The sequence below is a fragment of the Pseudoliparis swirei genome, chromosome 3 (assembly GCF_029220125.1).
Source record: "Pseudoliparis swirei isolate HS2019 ecotype Mariana Trench chromosome 3, NWPU_hadal_v1, whole genome shotgun sequence".
Lineage (NCBI taxonomy): Eukaryota > Metazoa > Chordata > Actinopteri > Perciformes > Liparidae > Pseudoliparis > Pseudoliparis swirei.
This window is the reverse complement of record NC_079390.1, coordinates 16384197-16402961: the sequence shown is the minus strand read 5'-3', so window position 1 is coordinate 16402961 and position 18765 is coordinate 16384197. Positions and strand designations below refer to the sequence as shown.

At 47.4% G+C, this 18765-nt stretch overlaps 1 protein-coding gene and 1 non-coding gene across 2 annotated transcripts; one reads left to right on the top strand and one right to left on the bottom strand.

Moving 5' to 3' along the window:
• Window positions 1-3667: 3667 nt before the first annotated feature.
• On the bottom strand, window positions 3668-4608 carry LOC130191716 (serine/threonine-protein kinase pim-2-like). The gene is made up of 4 exons (XM_056411380.1): window positions 4408-4608; window positions 4138-4315; window positions 3845-4021; window positions 3668-3759 (listed from the first exon to the last, which is right to left on the bottom strand). The coding sequence occupies exons 1-4, from the start codon at window positions 4606-4608 to the stop codon at window positions 3668-3670; spliced, it is 648 nt and encodes a 215-aa protein (XP_056267355.1).
• A 478-nt stretch (window positions 4609-5086) lies between these two features.
• LOC130192071 (5S ribosomal RNA) lies at window positions 5087-5205 on the top strand. The gene has a single exon (XR_008831333.1). It is a non-coding gene; the product is annotated as a 5S ribosomal RNA (ribosomal RNA).
• Window positions 5206-18765: the final 13560 nt, after the last annotated feature.

Below are 18765 nucleotides of genomic sequence, written 5' to 3'. Positions count from 1 at the left end.
TGCACCAAGACCCTCCCTTTGCTGAGCCATCTCACATTATTGTGCGGCAAAAGATCAGCATTGGCATCAACTTTTCTGAGAACATTGAAGGACACAAGGGCATCGTCAAAAAGAAATCCCTACTCATAATTAAGGTATGGTTTCCAGACATTGATCGCAAAGCAGAAGCAGCAGTACGCAGTTGTCTTGCATGTCAGGCCAACAAACCAGTTGCACATACTGAGCCGCTAAAAATGACCATTTTGCCAGAAGCTCCTTGGCATCGTGTTAGTGCAGACTCCTATGGACCGCTTCCAACCAGAGGGTACTTGCTTGACATTATGGATGACTATACACGCTACCCAGTTGTAGAGAGCGTAAGGTCAACATCAGCAAACAGTCATGGACAAAGTTTTCTCCATGTTTGGAATCCCCAGTGTTGTGAAAACTGATTATGGTCCCCCATTCAACAGCGACCAGTTCTCCCTGTTTACAGGCCATCTAGGATTCCATCATCGCCGGATAACACCGCTGTGGCCTCAAGCCAACGCTACAGCTGAAAGTTTCATGCGCACACTAGGCCAAGCTAATAGTGTGGCCGAGACACAGGGAATTCCCTGGAAACACCAACTGAAACTTTTTTCTACGCGAGTATCGATCCACACATCACAGCACAACAGAAAGCTCCCCTGACGAACTATTGTTCCAACGCAAGATTCCTTCATTCACATTGTAAGCAAATGCTCAGACTCTGAAGTGAGATCAAGGCACGATAAGGCTAAAGCCAAAATGAAAGACTCGCATCGTAACGCTACCCCACACACTCTCACTCCAGGTGACACTGTGCTTCATCGCCAACCAAAGCGGAACAAGCTCACCACACCGTACACCAGTAAACCGTACACAGTGACAAAAGTCAAAAGCTCCATGATCACAGCAGCCAGAAATGGACACTTCATCGTCCGGAATGCTTCATTCTTCAAGAAGATCTCTCGAGAGCTGTTTGACATCCCACCAGCTCCTGATGATTGTAATGACAGTGATGCCTCTACAGTCACAACAACACAAAGATAGCCCTCAAGGCAAACCAGACGTCCTCCTGCCTACCTACACGACTATACTGTCACGCCGACGTCACGGGTAGCGAGGTGCAGGAGCTCATGCGCAGAGAAACAAGAAGGATCGAAACTTGAATAACAAAATGAGGCAAAAAACAGGTTACAACAAAAACAACAAAGTCCAAAAGGGGCAGGCAGAGGATCGGCGGTCAGGGCAGGCAGGCAGGCAGGCAGGCAGGGTCGAAACAGGCAGGATCCACGATAGCAACATATAACACAGGACGACGGGAAAATGACAACAATCCAGCAACAGACAAGGGGAAAAGTGGCCCAATATATAGGGGAGAAAACAGGTGTACGACATGGAAACAGGTGTACGACATGAGACATTAACGAGACGAGAGTGGCTGAGTGCAGATGCAGGGAATGACACAATCAAGGAGACAGGAGAGGCTGAGGGCAGGTGAAGGGGATGAAACAATGAAGAAAACAGGAGACACAGAGAAGACACCGAGTATGAGAAGACAGAGTATACACAGAGTAGACAGAGGATACACAGGACAGAGCTTTACATATACACCAGGTCACTAATGTGAACTGTTGTGAACTCAAAGGTTTTAGATAAGTAAGGCGATTTCTCTTTAGAAAATGTTTATTATATACGTTCAATATGCATCATTATGCGTCCCGACATTGTGTGGAATGTAAATGTTCAGAGATACTAGTGATACAGATTTGTTATACTGTTATAAGGGCAATGTGATTTTCACGGTAAGAACGGCACTACCTGGCGAGCATAGATATGCATGACATACGCGAGCAAGCAAACAGAATATCATGGATACATGTGTGAAAGGCCCGTGAACATACACCAAGTTGTCGTTGATCAGGTGTATAACCACCTAACGACACTACAGCCACGTCACGTCCTGCTTCAGAAAACCCATTGGCGTGCCTTCTTGAATGTTAAGGGAGCAGGGAACGCATCCTTAAGTTTCTTTTAGTGTTTCGAAAAGCGCTATATACATTTGTAGTATTATTATTATCCCTAGTGGCCAAGTCCGTGAAATTACTTCCGATAGACACCGACGCCTTTCAGTGTGGATGGTCACTTTGTCCCCTGCATTTCTGCCGGAGGGATTTGATCGTTGCGTTAATATAGATCACACAGACGGAGACGCAGCAGTGGCGCTCTGATGAATAACGGTTGCGCTCCAAGCACGTCACACATCGTGAGGAGTCTTTCGATTGTTACGACTTGTAATGGGTAACGGGGCAAGTGTTGGAGGGTTGGAAATATCTCTCCAGTACTTGCAGCTATGGGGTGCAAGGGCGATAAACCCTCGTCTGTGGGTCACAGTGTTTCGATTTGATGTGCTGGTATCAAGGCTGGTGCTCATCTACCTATCAGTGGCGTTCAGAGGGTGTCCATAAAATATCTCTTCCAATGCAAGTTCATATTGGAAGGCCCTCTTAACGGGGCGCATAGCCCCCGAGACTGGCATGCTTTGTGAACAGGTTTCTGAGGGAGCCTCCAAGGAACTGTAAGACCATGGTCATGATGACCACATATCCCTTGTCATCTGGACCCAACTGGTAGGGTAGCACAAGCGGGTGCTCCACATATAACTTTATAATGATCTCAGAATTCTCCTCTGCTACGTCCAACAATGATGCTATTCTTATCTCTCACTCAATTACAAGAACACAGGCTTAGATTAGATTAGATATTCCTTTATTAGACCCACAGTGGGGACATTTCAGGATCACAGCAAAAAATGTTTGTAAAAAATAGAACATAAACACAAAAACAATACTAAATACTAATACTAAATATACAGAGGAAACAAAATATATACACAAATTGACCAAAGTCAATTTCCAGCAGGTAAATTAAATGGGCTGTTGCACGGAGGCTGCAACGAGATCCGGCATGAGCTGCGGCACGGTGGATGCAGTGGGAACTGATGTGGGCTGCGGCACGGAGGCGGCAGCAGGAGTAGGCCTTTGCTGCAGCACTGGGGTTGGCCGAGGCACCGATAGAACACGGGGGGCAGGGGGCAGGCGCTCTCACTCTATCACAGGAATACAGGCCTAAACGGGCTGCTGCTGTTGTTGCATGCACCGGCAGGTGAATGTTCTCCTCCTGAACCGGCGTGAGCTGCGGCAGAGAGGAGGCAGCGGACGTGGGCTGCGGCACGGAGGCGGCAGCGTGAGTCTGCATAGGCAGTCGGAGCCGGCAACACAAGGCGGCTGCGGCACAGAAGTGGCAGCGGGAACCAACCAGCAGTAGCAGGGACCAGTCCTCCACTGTACTGGTCCCTGCGGCTGCTGTTTGGAATTTCAGCATTAGCGCCACCTCCAAAGGGACCATCCTCATTTACCCTTTCAGCACCTGTAGACATGGTAAAATAGAGAAAGCAAATAATTAAATCTTCCTGTACATTTATACACAAAGGTTAACAGTAGTGTCACTGGTAGGTTGTGTGAAGAACAAGAGCAACATGTGTATATGTTCCCTTTGGAGCAGTAGCGATTTAAATAACAAGATATTAATAACTGGTTGGCATTAGGACGAAGATCAAATCACTTACCATTAATGTGTGCTCAACCTGTGGGCCCAGTCTGGATTATATCAGCCAGGGGTGGTGCTTCAGTTCCTCCAGGGTGGGTCTGTCCTCTGGGCTCTTTTCCAGGCAGCTCAGAAGAAAAGCTTTGCATTCTGGTCAGACAAACAGGAATCATGTTTAATACACTGAATGTACGTGCGGTCCTTACTACAGTGCATGTGTGTGTCTAGGACTTACCTGAGGAAAAATATCCACTGACATCAGGGTCTTCAAAGCTGATTTCCTCCTTGCCACTGAAGGGGTACTGTCCCTGCAGCAACACAAACAGCACTACACCAAGCTGCCACACCGTAGAGGGTTCAGCCCTGTAGCACCTATACAGGAACCACTCAGGACAGATGTAGGCAACGGTTCCTCCAATACACAGTCACAGAGACACAAAGGTAATGGTAAGGGACAGAGGTAGAGGATGGAAACCACAAAGCTGCTGGGTTGTTTCAGAGAACAAGTACAGAAGAAATACAACCTACCTTGCACTGTACTGTACGTCCCCTCTGACAGAAAAGTGCCACAGCCAAAGTCAATGAGCCGGACACGTGGGACATCAGTGTCGGTCTCAATGAGAATGTTGTCTAGCTTGATGTCCCTGTGGAAGACCCCTTTGGAGTGGACTTCAATGAGAGCATCCACCAGCTGTTTTACTATGGTCTGTTGGAGACAGGAAGATACATGAAGACTGTGAGATATTGTGTTGACAGGTAAACAGAGAAAGATAAAAACAAAACATGTCAACTTCTTACTTTAGCTTCGTCCACAGGCAGGTGATAACCTATTGAGTTGCTGTAGTCGATAAGGTCCATGCAGGGGACTGGTCTCTCTAGGACAAGAATCAGCTCCAGGTCTAAATCGTACCAGTCCAGCAGGGTCACCGCTGTACTGGTTTCTTCTGCTGCTGGTTGGAGTTTTAGCATCAGCGCCACCTCCAAAGAGACCATCCTCATTTCCCCTTCCAGCACCTGTAGACATGGAGAAATAGGGAAAGCAAATAATGACACCTTCGTCTACACTTATACACAAAAGTTAACAGTATTGAGGGACGACTGTGGGTCAGTAGTTAGCAGGTCCGTCGATGTGTCCTTGAGCAAGACACTTAACCTTGAATTGCTCCCTGTAGCTGCGTCTACGGTGTATGAATGCAAGTCACTTTGGATAAAAGTGTCAGCTAAATGAAATGTTATGTGCGTGTGTGCGTGCGTGTGCGTGTGCGCGTGCGTCTTTCAGGCAGATTGTTGTCTCTGCGGTAGCCGGCAAACATTCTCCTAAAGCAGTGGTGCCAGGGTTACGGCCCTAGGGCCGGACTCGGCCCGACTGTACGTCACATCCGGCCCGCGGGTGATAAGTGGAGCATTTAAAAAAAAAAATTGTAAATAAATTTTTGTCTCCGATTCTTTAAAAGGCTCATTTGCAGGATCAATTTTCGCTTATGGCCATACCACCCTGAACACGCCCGATCTCGTCTGATCTCGGAAGCTAAACAGGGTCGGGCCTGGTCAGTACTTGGATGGGACAACGCCTGGGAATACCAGGTGCTGTAAGCTTTTTCCCACTCTTTCAAAAAAGCCACAGGCTTCATTTAGTTACCTTCGCATTGAAAATGCCGGAAGGTTATGTTTTGATCGCCGTGTATTTATTTATTTATTTATTTGTATGCGTGTTATTCGCAAAACTCAAAAAGTATTGAACCGAATCGCATGAAATTTGGTGGGATGATTGTTTATTATCCGCGGACCAGTTGATTAGATTTTGGGATCGATCGGGTCAAAGGTCAAGGTCAAAGGTCATGAACAGGTCAAAATCTTTCGCAGAACTCAAAAAGTATTGAACCGAATCGCATGAAATTTGGTGGGATGATTGTTTATTATCCGGGGACCAGTTGATTAGATTTTGGGATCGATCGGGTCAAAGGTCAAAGGTCATGAACAGGTCAACATCTTTCGCAGAACTCAAAAAGTATTGAACCGAATCCCATGAAATTTGGTGGGATGATTGGTTATTATCCGGGGACCAGTTGATTAGATTTTGGGATCGATCGGGTCAAAGGTCAAGGTCATGGAAAGGTCAACATCTTTTTTTTTACCATAGCACGATACATTTTTGTCCAATTGGCATGCAACTAATGCCAAAATGTTCATAATTCAATGCCCAATCTTGTGATATGCGAAGGTATGCGCTCTACCGAGTGCCCATTCTAGTTACTAAATGAAGCCTGTGGCTTTTTTGGTGCATTTCTAATTTATATATGTAGGCTACTTGCATGGATAGGAAAATGTTACGTTTTTAGAGGGTAACTGTCTCCTGCTTTAGGCTATGTATTTTAGGCCTCATTGTGAGGCAATTTTGGTGCCAATGCAATTTCTTAATGATGTGTAGGCCTTCATGAATAATTTCAAATAGCCTACCTATCCATGTGTTGAGTCAGTGTTTGGCCTTTTCAGTCCGAAAGTGTAATCCGGCCCCCTGAGATCCCACTTGAAAAAAATCTGGCCCCCTGTCCAATTTCACATTGGCATCCCTGTCTTAAAGCCTCCCTCGCCCAGCATTTCCTCCTCCTTGTATCGGTCGTTAAAGGCATCTGCAGAAACAAAACACTTTGATTATTCTTGTTCACAAATTTCATTCCACTTTAAAATTAACCCATATTACAACATGATACTTGTAATTATTTGACATTGAATCCTATTTCCAATTTGAATCCATCACCCAAGACTGTAAACCTAGGAGAGATAGTTTGACCTTTTGAGCCAGCAGAAGATTAGCTTAGTTTAGCATAAGACTGTAAACAGACTAATTCTGCACAAAGGTAACGCCATCCCTCCAGATCCACTAGTCTTTACAGGCTAGAGTTAAGTAACCATATTTACTGAAGGAACACCGACTTAATCAGCGTTTCCTGTATTTCTATCTCCTCTCACCTCTGCTGTTAGTAGCGCTGGTGTTTGTTACTGAGGAGGTGCCAGGTTTGTCACTGGAGGAGGTCTTTCTGCTCCTTTTCCTGGGTTCTTCTGTCTCCTCAGACTTTCTCTTTCCGCTGTTCACCTCTTTAGCTCCGGTGCTGACACTCACGGGTGTCTCAGAATCTAGAGTCAGTGGGACAATCAACACAAAGAGAAAAAGACAAGAAACACAAGCGTGTGAGCTTCACTGGATTCAGTGTTGATCAGAGAATAAATAACAAACTGTGCACACTGGTATTCAGACTAATCAGACAAATTCATCCTATCACATCTTAGAGTTGGGAAACATTTCAATAATCTCAATTAAGTTTGGCAAAAGTATATTTCCTCTTGGCAATAGATGTTTCTACTAAACTGAGAAGAAAGAAACTAAACATCCCCTTACAGAGGTTTGACTGAATTGTTCTATTATCCCTGTCACATGTTACCTGTACTGTCAGATGAGCCACTGTACACTGAGGAGGAACTGGCATCGGTGTCAATTATTAAACACCCACTGGAAGTTTGGCTGTAGCCATCGGAGGAACTTTCACTGGTCCTGTTCCTCTTGCTGACTCGCTCAAGTCTCCCCTCAGACTTTCTCTTGGAGGTCGTCCTTCCATGTGAGATGATGGTTGTCAGTGTGGCGTCCTACAAGGACAGAAACATATGTTTTGGTTTGCTGCATGTGCTGATATAATCTCCTATAAGATCTTCTGTCTGTGTTACTAAAGGAAACCAGCATCAGTGATCATTAGCTGCTGAATCATATGGATCGCCAGCGCAGATTCACCAACTGACGTAATAGTGACTGATTTGTTATTCATTCGAGCCCTTCTCAGGACAATTGACACCTTATAAAAAGGTAAGAAGACTATTGAAAGTTGAAAAGGTGAAATGAAAACAGGACTTTCAACCAGGAGACCGGTGTTTGTGTCCCAAAGGGCAGTTGAGTTATTTAAGTTACATTGTTTATGGTTCAGATCATTTATATACTTATATTCAGCTCAACCATAATGTTTTTTCAAAATAACTAAGTGGTTGAGTTTGATAGTAACAAAGTGGCGTAAAATCACACGTGAAAACACAGTTCTACATTCTACTCATTAGTACGCGGAATGTCAGGTCCAATGTAAACTATGGTAATCACATATAATACAAAACAAAGTTTTATGTTAGCTGAAACAGAGAAAACCACTTCTGACTGTTTTTTTCTCAAAGCATATATGGTTGGATTCGAAATCTCAGGACTTATTAAATTCAGTTTATTTTGTATAGCCCAGAACCACAAATTGCAGATTTTTCTCAGAGGGCTTTACAATCAGACACAAATGGTATATATATATATATATATATATACAGGGCTCTCAAGTTTTGAAGACAGGCAAGCGTGAGATTTCCATCTGCACCCAATACAGCTGACCGTTACGCGCGCCGGCATCGAGCCGAAAAGAGTTGTTGACGGGGGGGGGGGGGGGGGGGGGGGGGTGCTAGTGACTATTTTGCTCCATCCCAATGCGCGCAGACCGGCGTCGTCGGAGCTCTGCAGCGGAACAATCGATCGGCGTATTGAGCACCCCTGCATTCAAGCATTAAATAGCCGAGAGGTTTTTTCAGGGAGTGCGTGAGATAAGACCGAAATGCGTGAGAGCCCTGTATATATATATATATATAGTTATTAGTTTTTAAATATATATACGTATATATACACTACCGTTCAAAAGTTTGGGATCACTTAGAAATGTCCTTATTTTTCAAAGAAAAGTATTGTTTTTTTCAATGAAGATAACATTAAATCAATCAGTAATACACTCGATACATTGTTAATGTGGTAAATGACTATTCTAGGTGGAAACGTCTGGTTTCTAATGAAATATCTCCAGAGGTGTATAGAGGCCCATTTCCAGCAACTATCACTCCAGTGTTCTCATGGTACATTGTGTTTGCTAATTGCCTTAGAAGACTAATGGATGATTAGAAAACCCTTGAAAACCCTTGTGCAATTATGTTAGCACAGCTGAAAACTGTTTTGCTGATGAGGAGAGCTATAAAACGCAAGTTACGTATGTAACTATGGTTCTATGAATCCTGGATGACCGCCAGAGGCGGTGCTTAGCACTGGATATCTTCCGTCTTGCGCATAGCAGGTCGAGTATTAATAACGACAAAGTCACCCGTGACCTCGGATGACCCGCCCACCGGGTATAAGTTCCGGTGTCATCCCGAGATCAGTTCTACGGAATCTTCTCACGAACTCACGAGATTCCGAGTGACCAAGAACTCTGGCGGTCATCCAGGATTCATAGAACCATAGTTACATACGTAACTTGCGTTCTATTTCATCCTTCCTGACCGCCAGAGGCGGTGCTTAGCACTGGATGACTTATATCAACAGAGTCACGAGGAATCCCAAGGAAACTACCTCATATGACTCAAGCAGAGGATTTGGACGGAGAACCACCTGCAATGCATGGAGGGTGTTCCCGTTCACTCTGTAGTCTCTGGTGAATGTGCGCAACGATGCCCTGAGGCTGTTGCATACATATGCACCTATATTCCCTACGGGCATACCTCTCAGGGTCGCCCGTGATGTGGGAACGCTGTTGGTAGAACAACACCCTGCTCTGGATGGCAGAGCACGGACGTTCACCACCTCTGTACAGGCAATGGCCTCCACTATCTAGTGGAACAGGCACTGTTTTGCAATGGCATAGCCCTTCTTAGATCCACCCTAACTGACTAGTTATGGTGGTCAAGCTGTGCAGGCTGGACAGGCTGGTTGAGACCCGAGCGTGCCAGCACCTTTGGGGGAAGCCACTGCTTTAGGCCGCAGTGTGACACCCGAGCCATCTGAGTTCCCCTCAGACAAGGCTCATTGACCGACAGGGCGTGTAGCTTGCCTACTTGCTCTGCCGCAGTTATGGCAAGGATGAAAGGTCTTTGCCGACAGCAACCACAGCTCTGCCTCTGCCAAGGGTTCGAAGGGAGGCGAGCATAGGGTGTCCAGTACCACGGGCGAGTCCCCTGGAGGAGCCCTCGGGGGGGGGGGGGGCTCAGGGGATAGTCACTGAGGCCCTCCTTATGAAGAGGGACACCAGCTTGTGGCTGTTCCGCATCATTGTCGGCTTTAGCATGCTGCCATGAAATGGCAGCTATCTAGGCCCTCAGGATAGAGGCAGACATGCCCTTAACTAGAAGGGATGATGGAGGCGTGAGTACCGTAGGCACAAGGCACCGTACTGGGTCCCTCCGTCCGCCGGTCGGGAAGCGGCTTCGGTCTGCACATGTCTTGTAGACGGATGTCACTCTGGCGTTTAGAATAGTCCTTTGGACTGATTCTGTTCAGCTGCTTCTGCTCTCCTGCGGCCAAGCCCTTTGTTGGGCACGGCCGGGATTAGGATGGCAGGTCCCACCATCTAGCTGTGCTAGGGGTCCCGCATGTCAGCGAGGCGCCGTGGCGTCTCACAGCGAAGTCTGTGCAGCCAGGGGAACCAAGTCCTGGCTGGACGCAAGGGGGCCACCAGCAAAATTCGGTGGCCCTGTTGAAGACCCCGAGTAGTTGGCAAGATCAGCGGAAATGTGGGGAACGCCCTGGTTCCGTTCTCCTGGTCGATACCTCGCCCGACAATTGGTCAGGTGAAGGGTTACCGGAGTAAGAAAAGTCAGAAGGGCACGGGAGCTCCGTAGCAGCTCTGCAGCCCTAGAGACCCCTGGAGGTTCAAGCCAACACGTGGTTGAGGCGATGTCTCGCCCAACAAGTACATATTCCCTCCCAAGTATGGCAGGAACTGTTTGAGCGCTAGGTGCATGGCCTGTGGCTCCAGACCCAAGTGTCGCGAATAGACTGTCCTCTGGAAGTCCTGTACCGCCAGACTGCGCCCCACCTTGAGCCGAGGGCACCACTGTGACACCCATCTTGTGCCTGTGGCCCCTGGCGAAGGCCGTTAGGCCCTCCATGCGAAGGGCGCAGCGACAGCAGCCCAATCATTTGCCCGATAGGCAAGGAAAAAAGGATAAAAGACCACTGCCTGCCCCCTCAGAGAGGGGAAGGCTGCGGAGGATGCCGTCCACCTGCTTGAGTGACGGGCAGGCCCGCTTAGTGGCTGCATCTAGAGCTACACCAATGAAGGTTATGCTCTGAGAATGGCTCAGACAGTTGTTTGTTCACGAAGGCCCAACCGGGCGGCGTGAGAGAGAGTGCAAGTAATGCACTGTGTGGCCCTAAATGGGTATGGCGCACATATCAGCCAGATCGTCCAGGATGGCAGTTTCCTCACGCCCTGGTGATTGCAGGGCGGCAGTAACGCCTTTTGTAGAAACTCCTGGGGAAGTCCACATGGAAGAAGCCTGGGAATAACGGCTTTGGAAAGCATAACAGAGCAACCGTCTGTGAAGCATTCTAGGAACCTGACAAAAGGCCTCCCTTAAGTCGACAGACATGAGCCGATCTCCTCTGGAGACCACACGAAGGATGTCTGCTGTGCTCAGCATGAGAAAGTCAAGACGTGGCGCCCCCGAGTCTGCGGGGTGTGGACACGGTCCTGCGAAGACCAGATAACTGCTGCCTGGTCTAACCGGCTTGCACCGTGCGCTGCTGCGCCTGTAGAGCAGGTCCCTGATTTCACTGGGACAGTAGGGAGGTTGTTCCTACATGCCTCCGACAAGGGTGCCTGCGCCGGCCAAACAGCTGGTCTGAACCCTGGAGAGCATTAGGCGCCCAGGTTCTCTTGACGTAAGTGCAAATGCCTGCAGCGAAGCATCACTGAGGCTGTAGTCAAGTACGACATAGGAGGGGGAGTTGCCGTGTAGTAAGCACGGTAAAATGGTCACCTGAGAACCGACTGGGCTCGAGGGCACCGGTCATCCGGCCTCGGAGTCCCCTTGGGGAAAAAACCGATGGATGCGATAGTCAGCTCAATGGATGGCATGCGACGAAGGCCACATTTGGCCATGTCCTGCATGGACGCCGGGGTTCGGTGATCTGTCGTAAGATGGTAACCCCTCAGATAGTCTCTGGAGGGGAGACTGAAAATGTGGCAGGGCCGGGAATGCCCCTGAAGAATGCACTAGCGTGCGTGGGGTTCCGGCTGCTGTATATCCAGCAGTTCCTGTGCCCTGCGAATGACGAACCCGATGGGGCCGTCGACTGCCACCTACAAGGGGCTCTGGCCTGAGGAATGGGAACCAGGCCCAGAAGCGTGGGTGGGCCGCTTGTCCCCGTCCTCCAGTAAGGAGATTGGTGGACACTGCCACTGGGATGTCCTCCCTTGGGAATGGATCAGCCGTGGGTGGATCTGATGCTTCAGTCCTCCCTGCACTAGGGTGGTGACTTATCTGAGCTAGTTCTGCGGTCAGCAGACCTACTCTATAAGCTAGCATGCCCGATTGAACTGCTAGGGGAGCCCCTGCACCTCCTAGCCGGCGCTTGCAACTGGTCGGCTGGCCTGGAGCTGACCTGACCTGTCTGTTGGGGTCCTAGCAGTAGCCAGAGTGAGCGCACTCCGCTACTGCAGCGCAGGTCCTGTAGAGCAGGACAGAGACAGCCCGTCTAGTGAGGGGAGAGCGCAACGCTGCCCTCACTAGTACGGTAGCTTGAGCAGCTGGGGCCGCAGTAGTAGCACTCCGCTACTGTGGCCCAGGTCCTGTAGAGCAGGACAGAGACAGCCCGTCTAGTGAGGGACGAGCGCAACGCTGCCCTCACTCGTACGGTAGCTGTAGCTGCTGGGGGTCGCAGCAGTAGCACTCCACTACTGTGGCCCAGGTCCTGTGGAGCAGGACGGAGACAGCCCGTCTAGTGAGGGTATCAGCCACCACTGGCCTCACTAGTACGGTAGCTGTAGCTGTAGCAGCTAGGGTCGCAGCAGTAGCACTCCGCTACTGTGGCCCAGGTCCTGTAGAACAGGACGGAGACAGCCCATCTAGCGAGGGTAGAGCGCGGACGCTGGCCTCGCTAGTACGGTAGCTGTAGCAGCTAGGGTCGCAGCAGTAGCACTCCGCTACTGTGGCCCAGGTCCTGTAGAACAGGACGGAGACAGCCCGTCTAGCGAGGGTATCAGCCACCACTGGCCTCACTAGTACGGTAGCTGTAGCTGTAGCAGCTAGGGTTGCAGCAGTAGCACTCCGCTACTGTGGCCCAGGTCCTGTAGAACAGGACGGAGACAGCCCATCTAGCGAGGGTAGAGCGCGGACGCTGGCCTCACTAGTACGGTAGCTGTAGCAGCTAGGGTCGCAGCAGTAGCAGTCCGCTACTGTGGCCCAGGTGCTGAGGAGCAGGACGGAGACAGTCCGTCTAGTGAAGTGAGGGTGTCCCAAAACCACCGCTGTCCTCACTTACACGGTAGCTGTGGCTGCTGGGGGTCGCAGCAGTAGCACTCAGCTACTGTGGCCCAGGTCCTGTGGAACAGGACGGAGACAGCCCATCTAGTGAGGGTAGAGCCACCACTGGCCTCACTAGTACGGTAGCTGTGGCTGCTGGGGGTCGCAGCAGTAGCACTCCGCTACTGTGGCCCGGGTCCTGTGGAGCAGGACAGAGACAGCCCGTCTAGTGAGGGTATCAGCCACCACTGGCCTCACTCGTACGGTAGCTGGAGCAGCTAGGGTCGCAGCAGTAGCACTCCGCTACTGTGGCCCAGGTCCTGTCGAGCAGGACGGAGACAATTCGTCTAGAGCGAGGACACCTCTTCAATACAGTAGCTGCAATTACAAGCATCCCACGAGTAGCCTGGGCGAAAGCACTGTGCTACGGGGGAGCAGGTCCTGTGAAAACAGTCGTAGTGAGAGGGCAGGTCTCTTCGAGGACCCTTTCCACTAGTATGACCACTGTACTTACTGGTGTCCTCCCAGTAAGCCTGAGCGAGAGCTCTGCGCTACTGTAGACGCTGATCCCGTGAGCACGGGTCAGAAAACAGCATGTCTAATGAGAGACTGAGGACACACTTCACTCGTCTGGTAGCTGTCAGCATTAGCGTGGCATTAGTTAGCCTGAGTGGAGACGCTCTGCTAGCTGCAACAGCAGCGATGTCATGGAGGTACATGTGCACGTATGCATCAGTATCGACTTATAGCCTCCTTAGCGTCCCACCGGTGAGCCTGAGCGGGACGCTCTGCTCACTGGAAGCCGGTCGCGGTGTAGCAGTGTGGCATCCAGCCGCAACGAGCGGACGCGCTCTCGTTAGCGCTGTAATCGCCCAACAGTAGCCTGCGCGAGAGCACTCCGCTACTTGGGCCGAGGTCCTGTGCAACAGGAGGTAGCTGTCGGATTTAGCGTAGGCTCCGTTAGCCTGAGTGGACACACTCTGCTAGCTATGCACGGCGGCAATGCTACCAAAGTCAACACACACGCTATCCCAATCGCTACAGAGAGCCAGTCGCGCCGGTGTAGAACCTTGGCGACACCGAGCGGACGTGCTCCCGTTAGCACACAGTTAGCAGGAGCGAGAGCTCTGCCACTGTGGGATATGAAGTCATAGACAACAATTGTATTCGATCTCACCCGATTGAAGCTTCGCGGTGAAGGTGCTCTGGTGAAGACCGAGAAAGACCCGTGCGTTCTCCGGTCCGCCTCGACGGTCCGCCGTAGAGAAACGCAACGTCCTCCTCCTCAGAGGAGAGCTCGTCACAGCCTTTGGAGGGCGACGGATCGCAACTCCGACCATTTGGTCACAAGGCGACGAGCTTCAGTTAAACTTCAGCTTTAGCTGATGCTAACGTAGTAATTCCGTTAGCCTGCATTTGCGAGAAGATGAAAAAGAACTGATCTCGGAATGACACCGGAACTTATACCCGGTGGGCGGGTCATCCGAGGTCACGGGTGACTTTGTCGTTATTAATACTCGACCTGCTATGCGCAAGACGGAAGATATCCAGTGCTAAGCACCGCCTCTGGCGGTCAGGAAGGATGAAATAGAACTGGCCTTCCTTTGAGGTAGTTGATTATCTGGAGCATCACATTTGTGGGTTCGATAAGACTCTCAAAATGGCCAGAAAAAAAGAAGTTTCATGTGAAACTCGCCAGTCTATTCTTGTTCTTAGAAATGAAGGCTATTCCATGCGAGAAATTGCAAAGAAATTGAAAATTTCCTACAGCGGTGTGTACTACTCCCTTCAGAGAACAGCATAAACGGGCTCTAACCAGAGCAGAAAGAGAAGTGGGAGGCCCCGGTGCACAACTCAGCAAGAAGACAAGTACATTAGAGTCTCTAGTTTGAGAAATACACGCCTCACAGGTCCTCAACTGGCAGCTTCTTTAAATGGTACCCGCAAAACGCCAGTGTCAACGTCGACAGTGAAGAGGCGACTCCGGGATGCTGGCCTTCTAGGCAGAGTGGCAAAGAAAAAGCCATATCTGACTGGCCAATATAAAGAAAAGATTGGTATGGGCAAAAGAACACAGGCATTGGACAGAGGAAGATTGGAAAAAGGTGTTATGGACAGATGAATCCAAGTTTGAGGTGTTTGGATCACACAGAAGAACATTTGTGAGACGCAGAACAGGTGAAAAGATGCTGGAAGAGTGCCTGACACCATCTGTCAAGCATGGTGGAGGTAATGTGATGGTCTGGGGCTGCTTTGGTGCTGGTAAAGTGAGAGATTTGTACCAGGTGAAAGGGATTTTAAATAAGGAAGGCTATCACTCCATTTTGCAACGCCATACCCTGTGGGCAGCGCTTGATTGGAGCCAATTTCCTCCTCCAACAGGACAATGACCCAAAGCACACCTCCAAATTGTGCAAGAACTATTTAGGGAAGAAGCAGGCAGCTGGCATGCTGTCTGTAATGGAGTGGCCAGCACAGTCACCAGATCTCAACCCCATTGAGCTGTTGTGGGAGCAGCTTGACCGTATGGTCCGCAAGAAGAGTCTATCAAGCCAATCCAACTTGTGGCAGGTGCTTCAGGAAGCGTGGGGTGAAATTTCAACAGATTACCTTAACAAATTAACAGCTAGAATGCCAAAGGTCTACAATGCTGTAATTGCTGCAAAAGGAGCATTCTTTGACGAAAGCAAAGTTTGAAGAAAAAAATTAATACTTCAAATACAAATCATTATTCCTAACCTTGTCAATGTCTTGACTATATTTTCTATACATTTTGCAACTCATTTGATAAATAAAAGTGTGAGTTTTCATGGAAAACACGAAATTGTCTGGGTGATCCCAAACTTTTGAACGGTAGTATATATAATATTATATACTTAATTTATATATATATAGTATAATATATTAATGATCTGAGGACTGTAAAACCAGCCCTCGTGAAAATATCAGTTCTTATTAGTTATTGGACTTTAAGGCTTTTCAAATCTACAGAGAAGCAGCAGAGTTTAAATGTATGTTAGTCCATATTTATAGACACTCCACCCTGGAATACAAATTATTACAATGACAATTAATCGAATCAGATGATGTTATAGCCTGATATGTAAAGGTCAGAGGTCAACAACTTGTATAATTTAAGAGCCATATTCCCCTATTTTACATCAACTACAATTTGTCTGGAGACACAAAAGCTATTTGATATCACATGAAGTTATATATATACAGGACTGTCTCAGAAAAGTAGAATATTGTGATGAAGTTCTTTATTTTCTGTAATGCAATTAAAAAAACAAAAATGTCATGCATTCTGGATTCATTACAAATCAACTGAAATATTGCAAGCCTTTTATTCTGATTTATTGCTGATTATGGCTTACAGCTTAAGAAAACTCAAATATCCTATCTCTAAATATTAGAATATCATGAAAAAGTATACTAGTAGGGTATTAAACAAATCACTTGAATTGTCTAATTAACGCGAAACACCTGCAAGGGTTTCCTGAGCCTTGACAAACACTCAGCTGTTATAAATCTTTTTTTTAACTTGGTCTGAGGAAATATTAAAATTTTATGAGATAGGATTTTAGAGTTTTCTTAAGCTGTAAACCATAATCAGCAATATTAAAAGAATAAAAGGCTTGCAATATTTCAGTTGATTTGTAATGAATCCAGAATGCATGACATTTTTGTTTTTTTAATTGCATTACAGAAAATAAAGAACTTTATCACAATATTCTAATTTTCTGAGACAGTCCTGTATATATATATATAAACCAAAAAATATTGTTTTGTTGTATTTATGAAATTATACAACAGGAAAAAAAGACAATTCTCAACATTTTATTGCAAGACAATATCAAACCATTATAAAGAGAAGACAGAAATACCCTGGCGTGTGTAGGCCTACATTGAGGTAAATTAAACACAGAACTAAGAAGTCCTTGATTCCTTCATCTGTGGAAATAAATCTAGCTGCAGAAGTGAATTATACACAGACAATGCAGGTCGATTTGATTACTCACCATATTTGTTGGTGAGCCTATTAAATGAAAGTGTTCTCACCTGTTTAATGTGATTTATTTCTGAACAATGCTGCAGAGTTTCTCTATGTCAGGGCTGTATGATGTGACTTTGAGCTTCACACAGGACTGCGGGAGCAATATTTGGATTTGATATAGTTAATGTTGAAGAAAACCTGCTCGCATATTATGTCGATCCAAAGATGGACAAGACTCCAAATGCATATTTGTCCATGTTCATGTCAGAGTCAGGAATAGCCTTCCATGTTTCAAACACTAGTTCGTCGGGTATGGTGAGGTTTTCAATCTCGCTCCATTTGTGTTCTTGTCCACGCGTCTGACAGGGAGGATACTGTCCTTTTTTACTCTCTGAATCTCTTCCCAAATGCAGTTTGCATTCTCATAATTGCGCCCTGTCAATACACACAATTTATGGGAAGGGAAGTGAGAAGCGTACATTTTTGGCAAACACTGTCATCTTGCGCTCTAACGCCAAACATCCTCCAGCACCTGCAGAGCCGGACCTCCCCCACCCTGGAGATTTTTTTACAGCGTGTTTAATTAATGACTTTTCATATCTACCAGGAGGTTAAACGTTTCAATATTGAGCTAGGTAAGACTTACATTAGCTTGTCACCAAGCGAAGTAAACGATTCGCGGTTCTGTTCAGAGTAATTTGGCGTGTGTGTCTGCATTTAGTTGACGCGTTGGTGAACACATTTGTCTACGCGCGCAATCACACCATTTGGGCTACAACCTCACGCTGATGTGGAAGCTGGAATAGTGTCTTGGCTGCTTTTGCAAAGCCTGCATTTACTGTTTATTTTACAAAAAACTATGACATTTGTAAGACAGCAAGGGTGCACGGTGGGTTCACGGGACCATATACAAATCCTCTGTAGATAATGAGAAGAGTGTGTGATGCTGGGAGGCAGTGTTATCCATCTATCTGTCCATCTCCAGCAGGTTTCATCAAAAGGAAAGGCTTTGTCTGGAGAGTCCCCTTTCAATGATTTGCTCATCCAGGTTACATGCTGCAGGTTTCTCAATCACAACTCAAGTTAGTTGTGTTAGATGTTTATCGGAATGCAATCTTTCATTAAGCTTTGAACTCTGAATTACACGGAAGTTTGGTTGTTGCGGCAAGCTACGCAATATCATTTCAGAAATGTACTCTTTGGTTTGACGCGAACAACAACTTGTGAAAGATTTGCAAAGAGCGGATTGTTCGGCAGAAGATCTATATCCCGTATGAAGGATATTTATCGAGGCCGCTGCCGGAATAAGACCAGGAGAACCTCGGGGGTCTAGATGTTCTCCCGGAAGAAGGTATCGGAAACCCCGGTGAAGCACTCGGGAAGATCTTCTACTGTACCCTCAGCCCACTCAGATCCTAAATGAGGTCACTGACCCTCCCCTGCACCCGCCCCCATTAATACAAAACTGTTATACTACAGTATTTAAAGCTTTTTTAATGAACTACTGTGACTACATTTCCCTTTAATTTTACAATACATGATCACATGGGACAAATGAAATGCATTAATTGGGTGCTTGATTGGTTCATTGATTAATTGATTGAAAGTTAAACATAATGTTTGTAGGCATTTGGCAGCAAACTTAAAATAGAGTATTCAGTAGAGCATTCAAGTATAGGGCCATCATATTTAATATGAACACAAGTCTGTCCATTTCCAACATAACGAGCTGACATGGGGGAAGGAAAAAAGGGGAGCTTAAAAGCATCAAACATTTCACAGCTCAAAGAGTTTGCGGGGGAAGTCTTTAATACTACTGGCAGTATCTGCCGCCGCCTTTCTCGCGTCTTGCT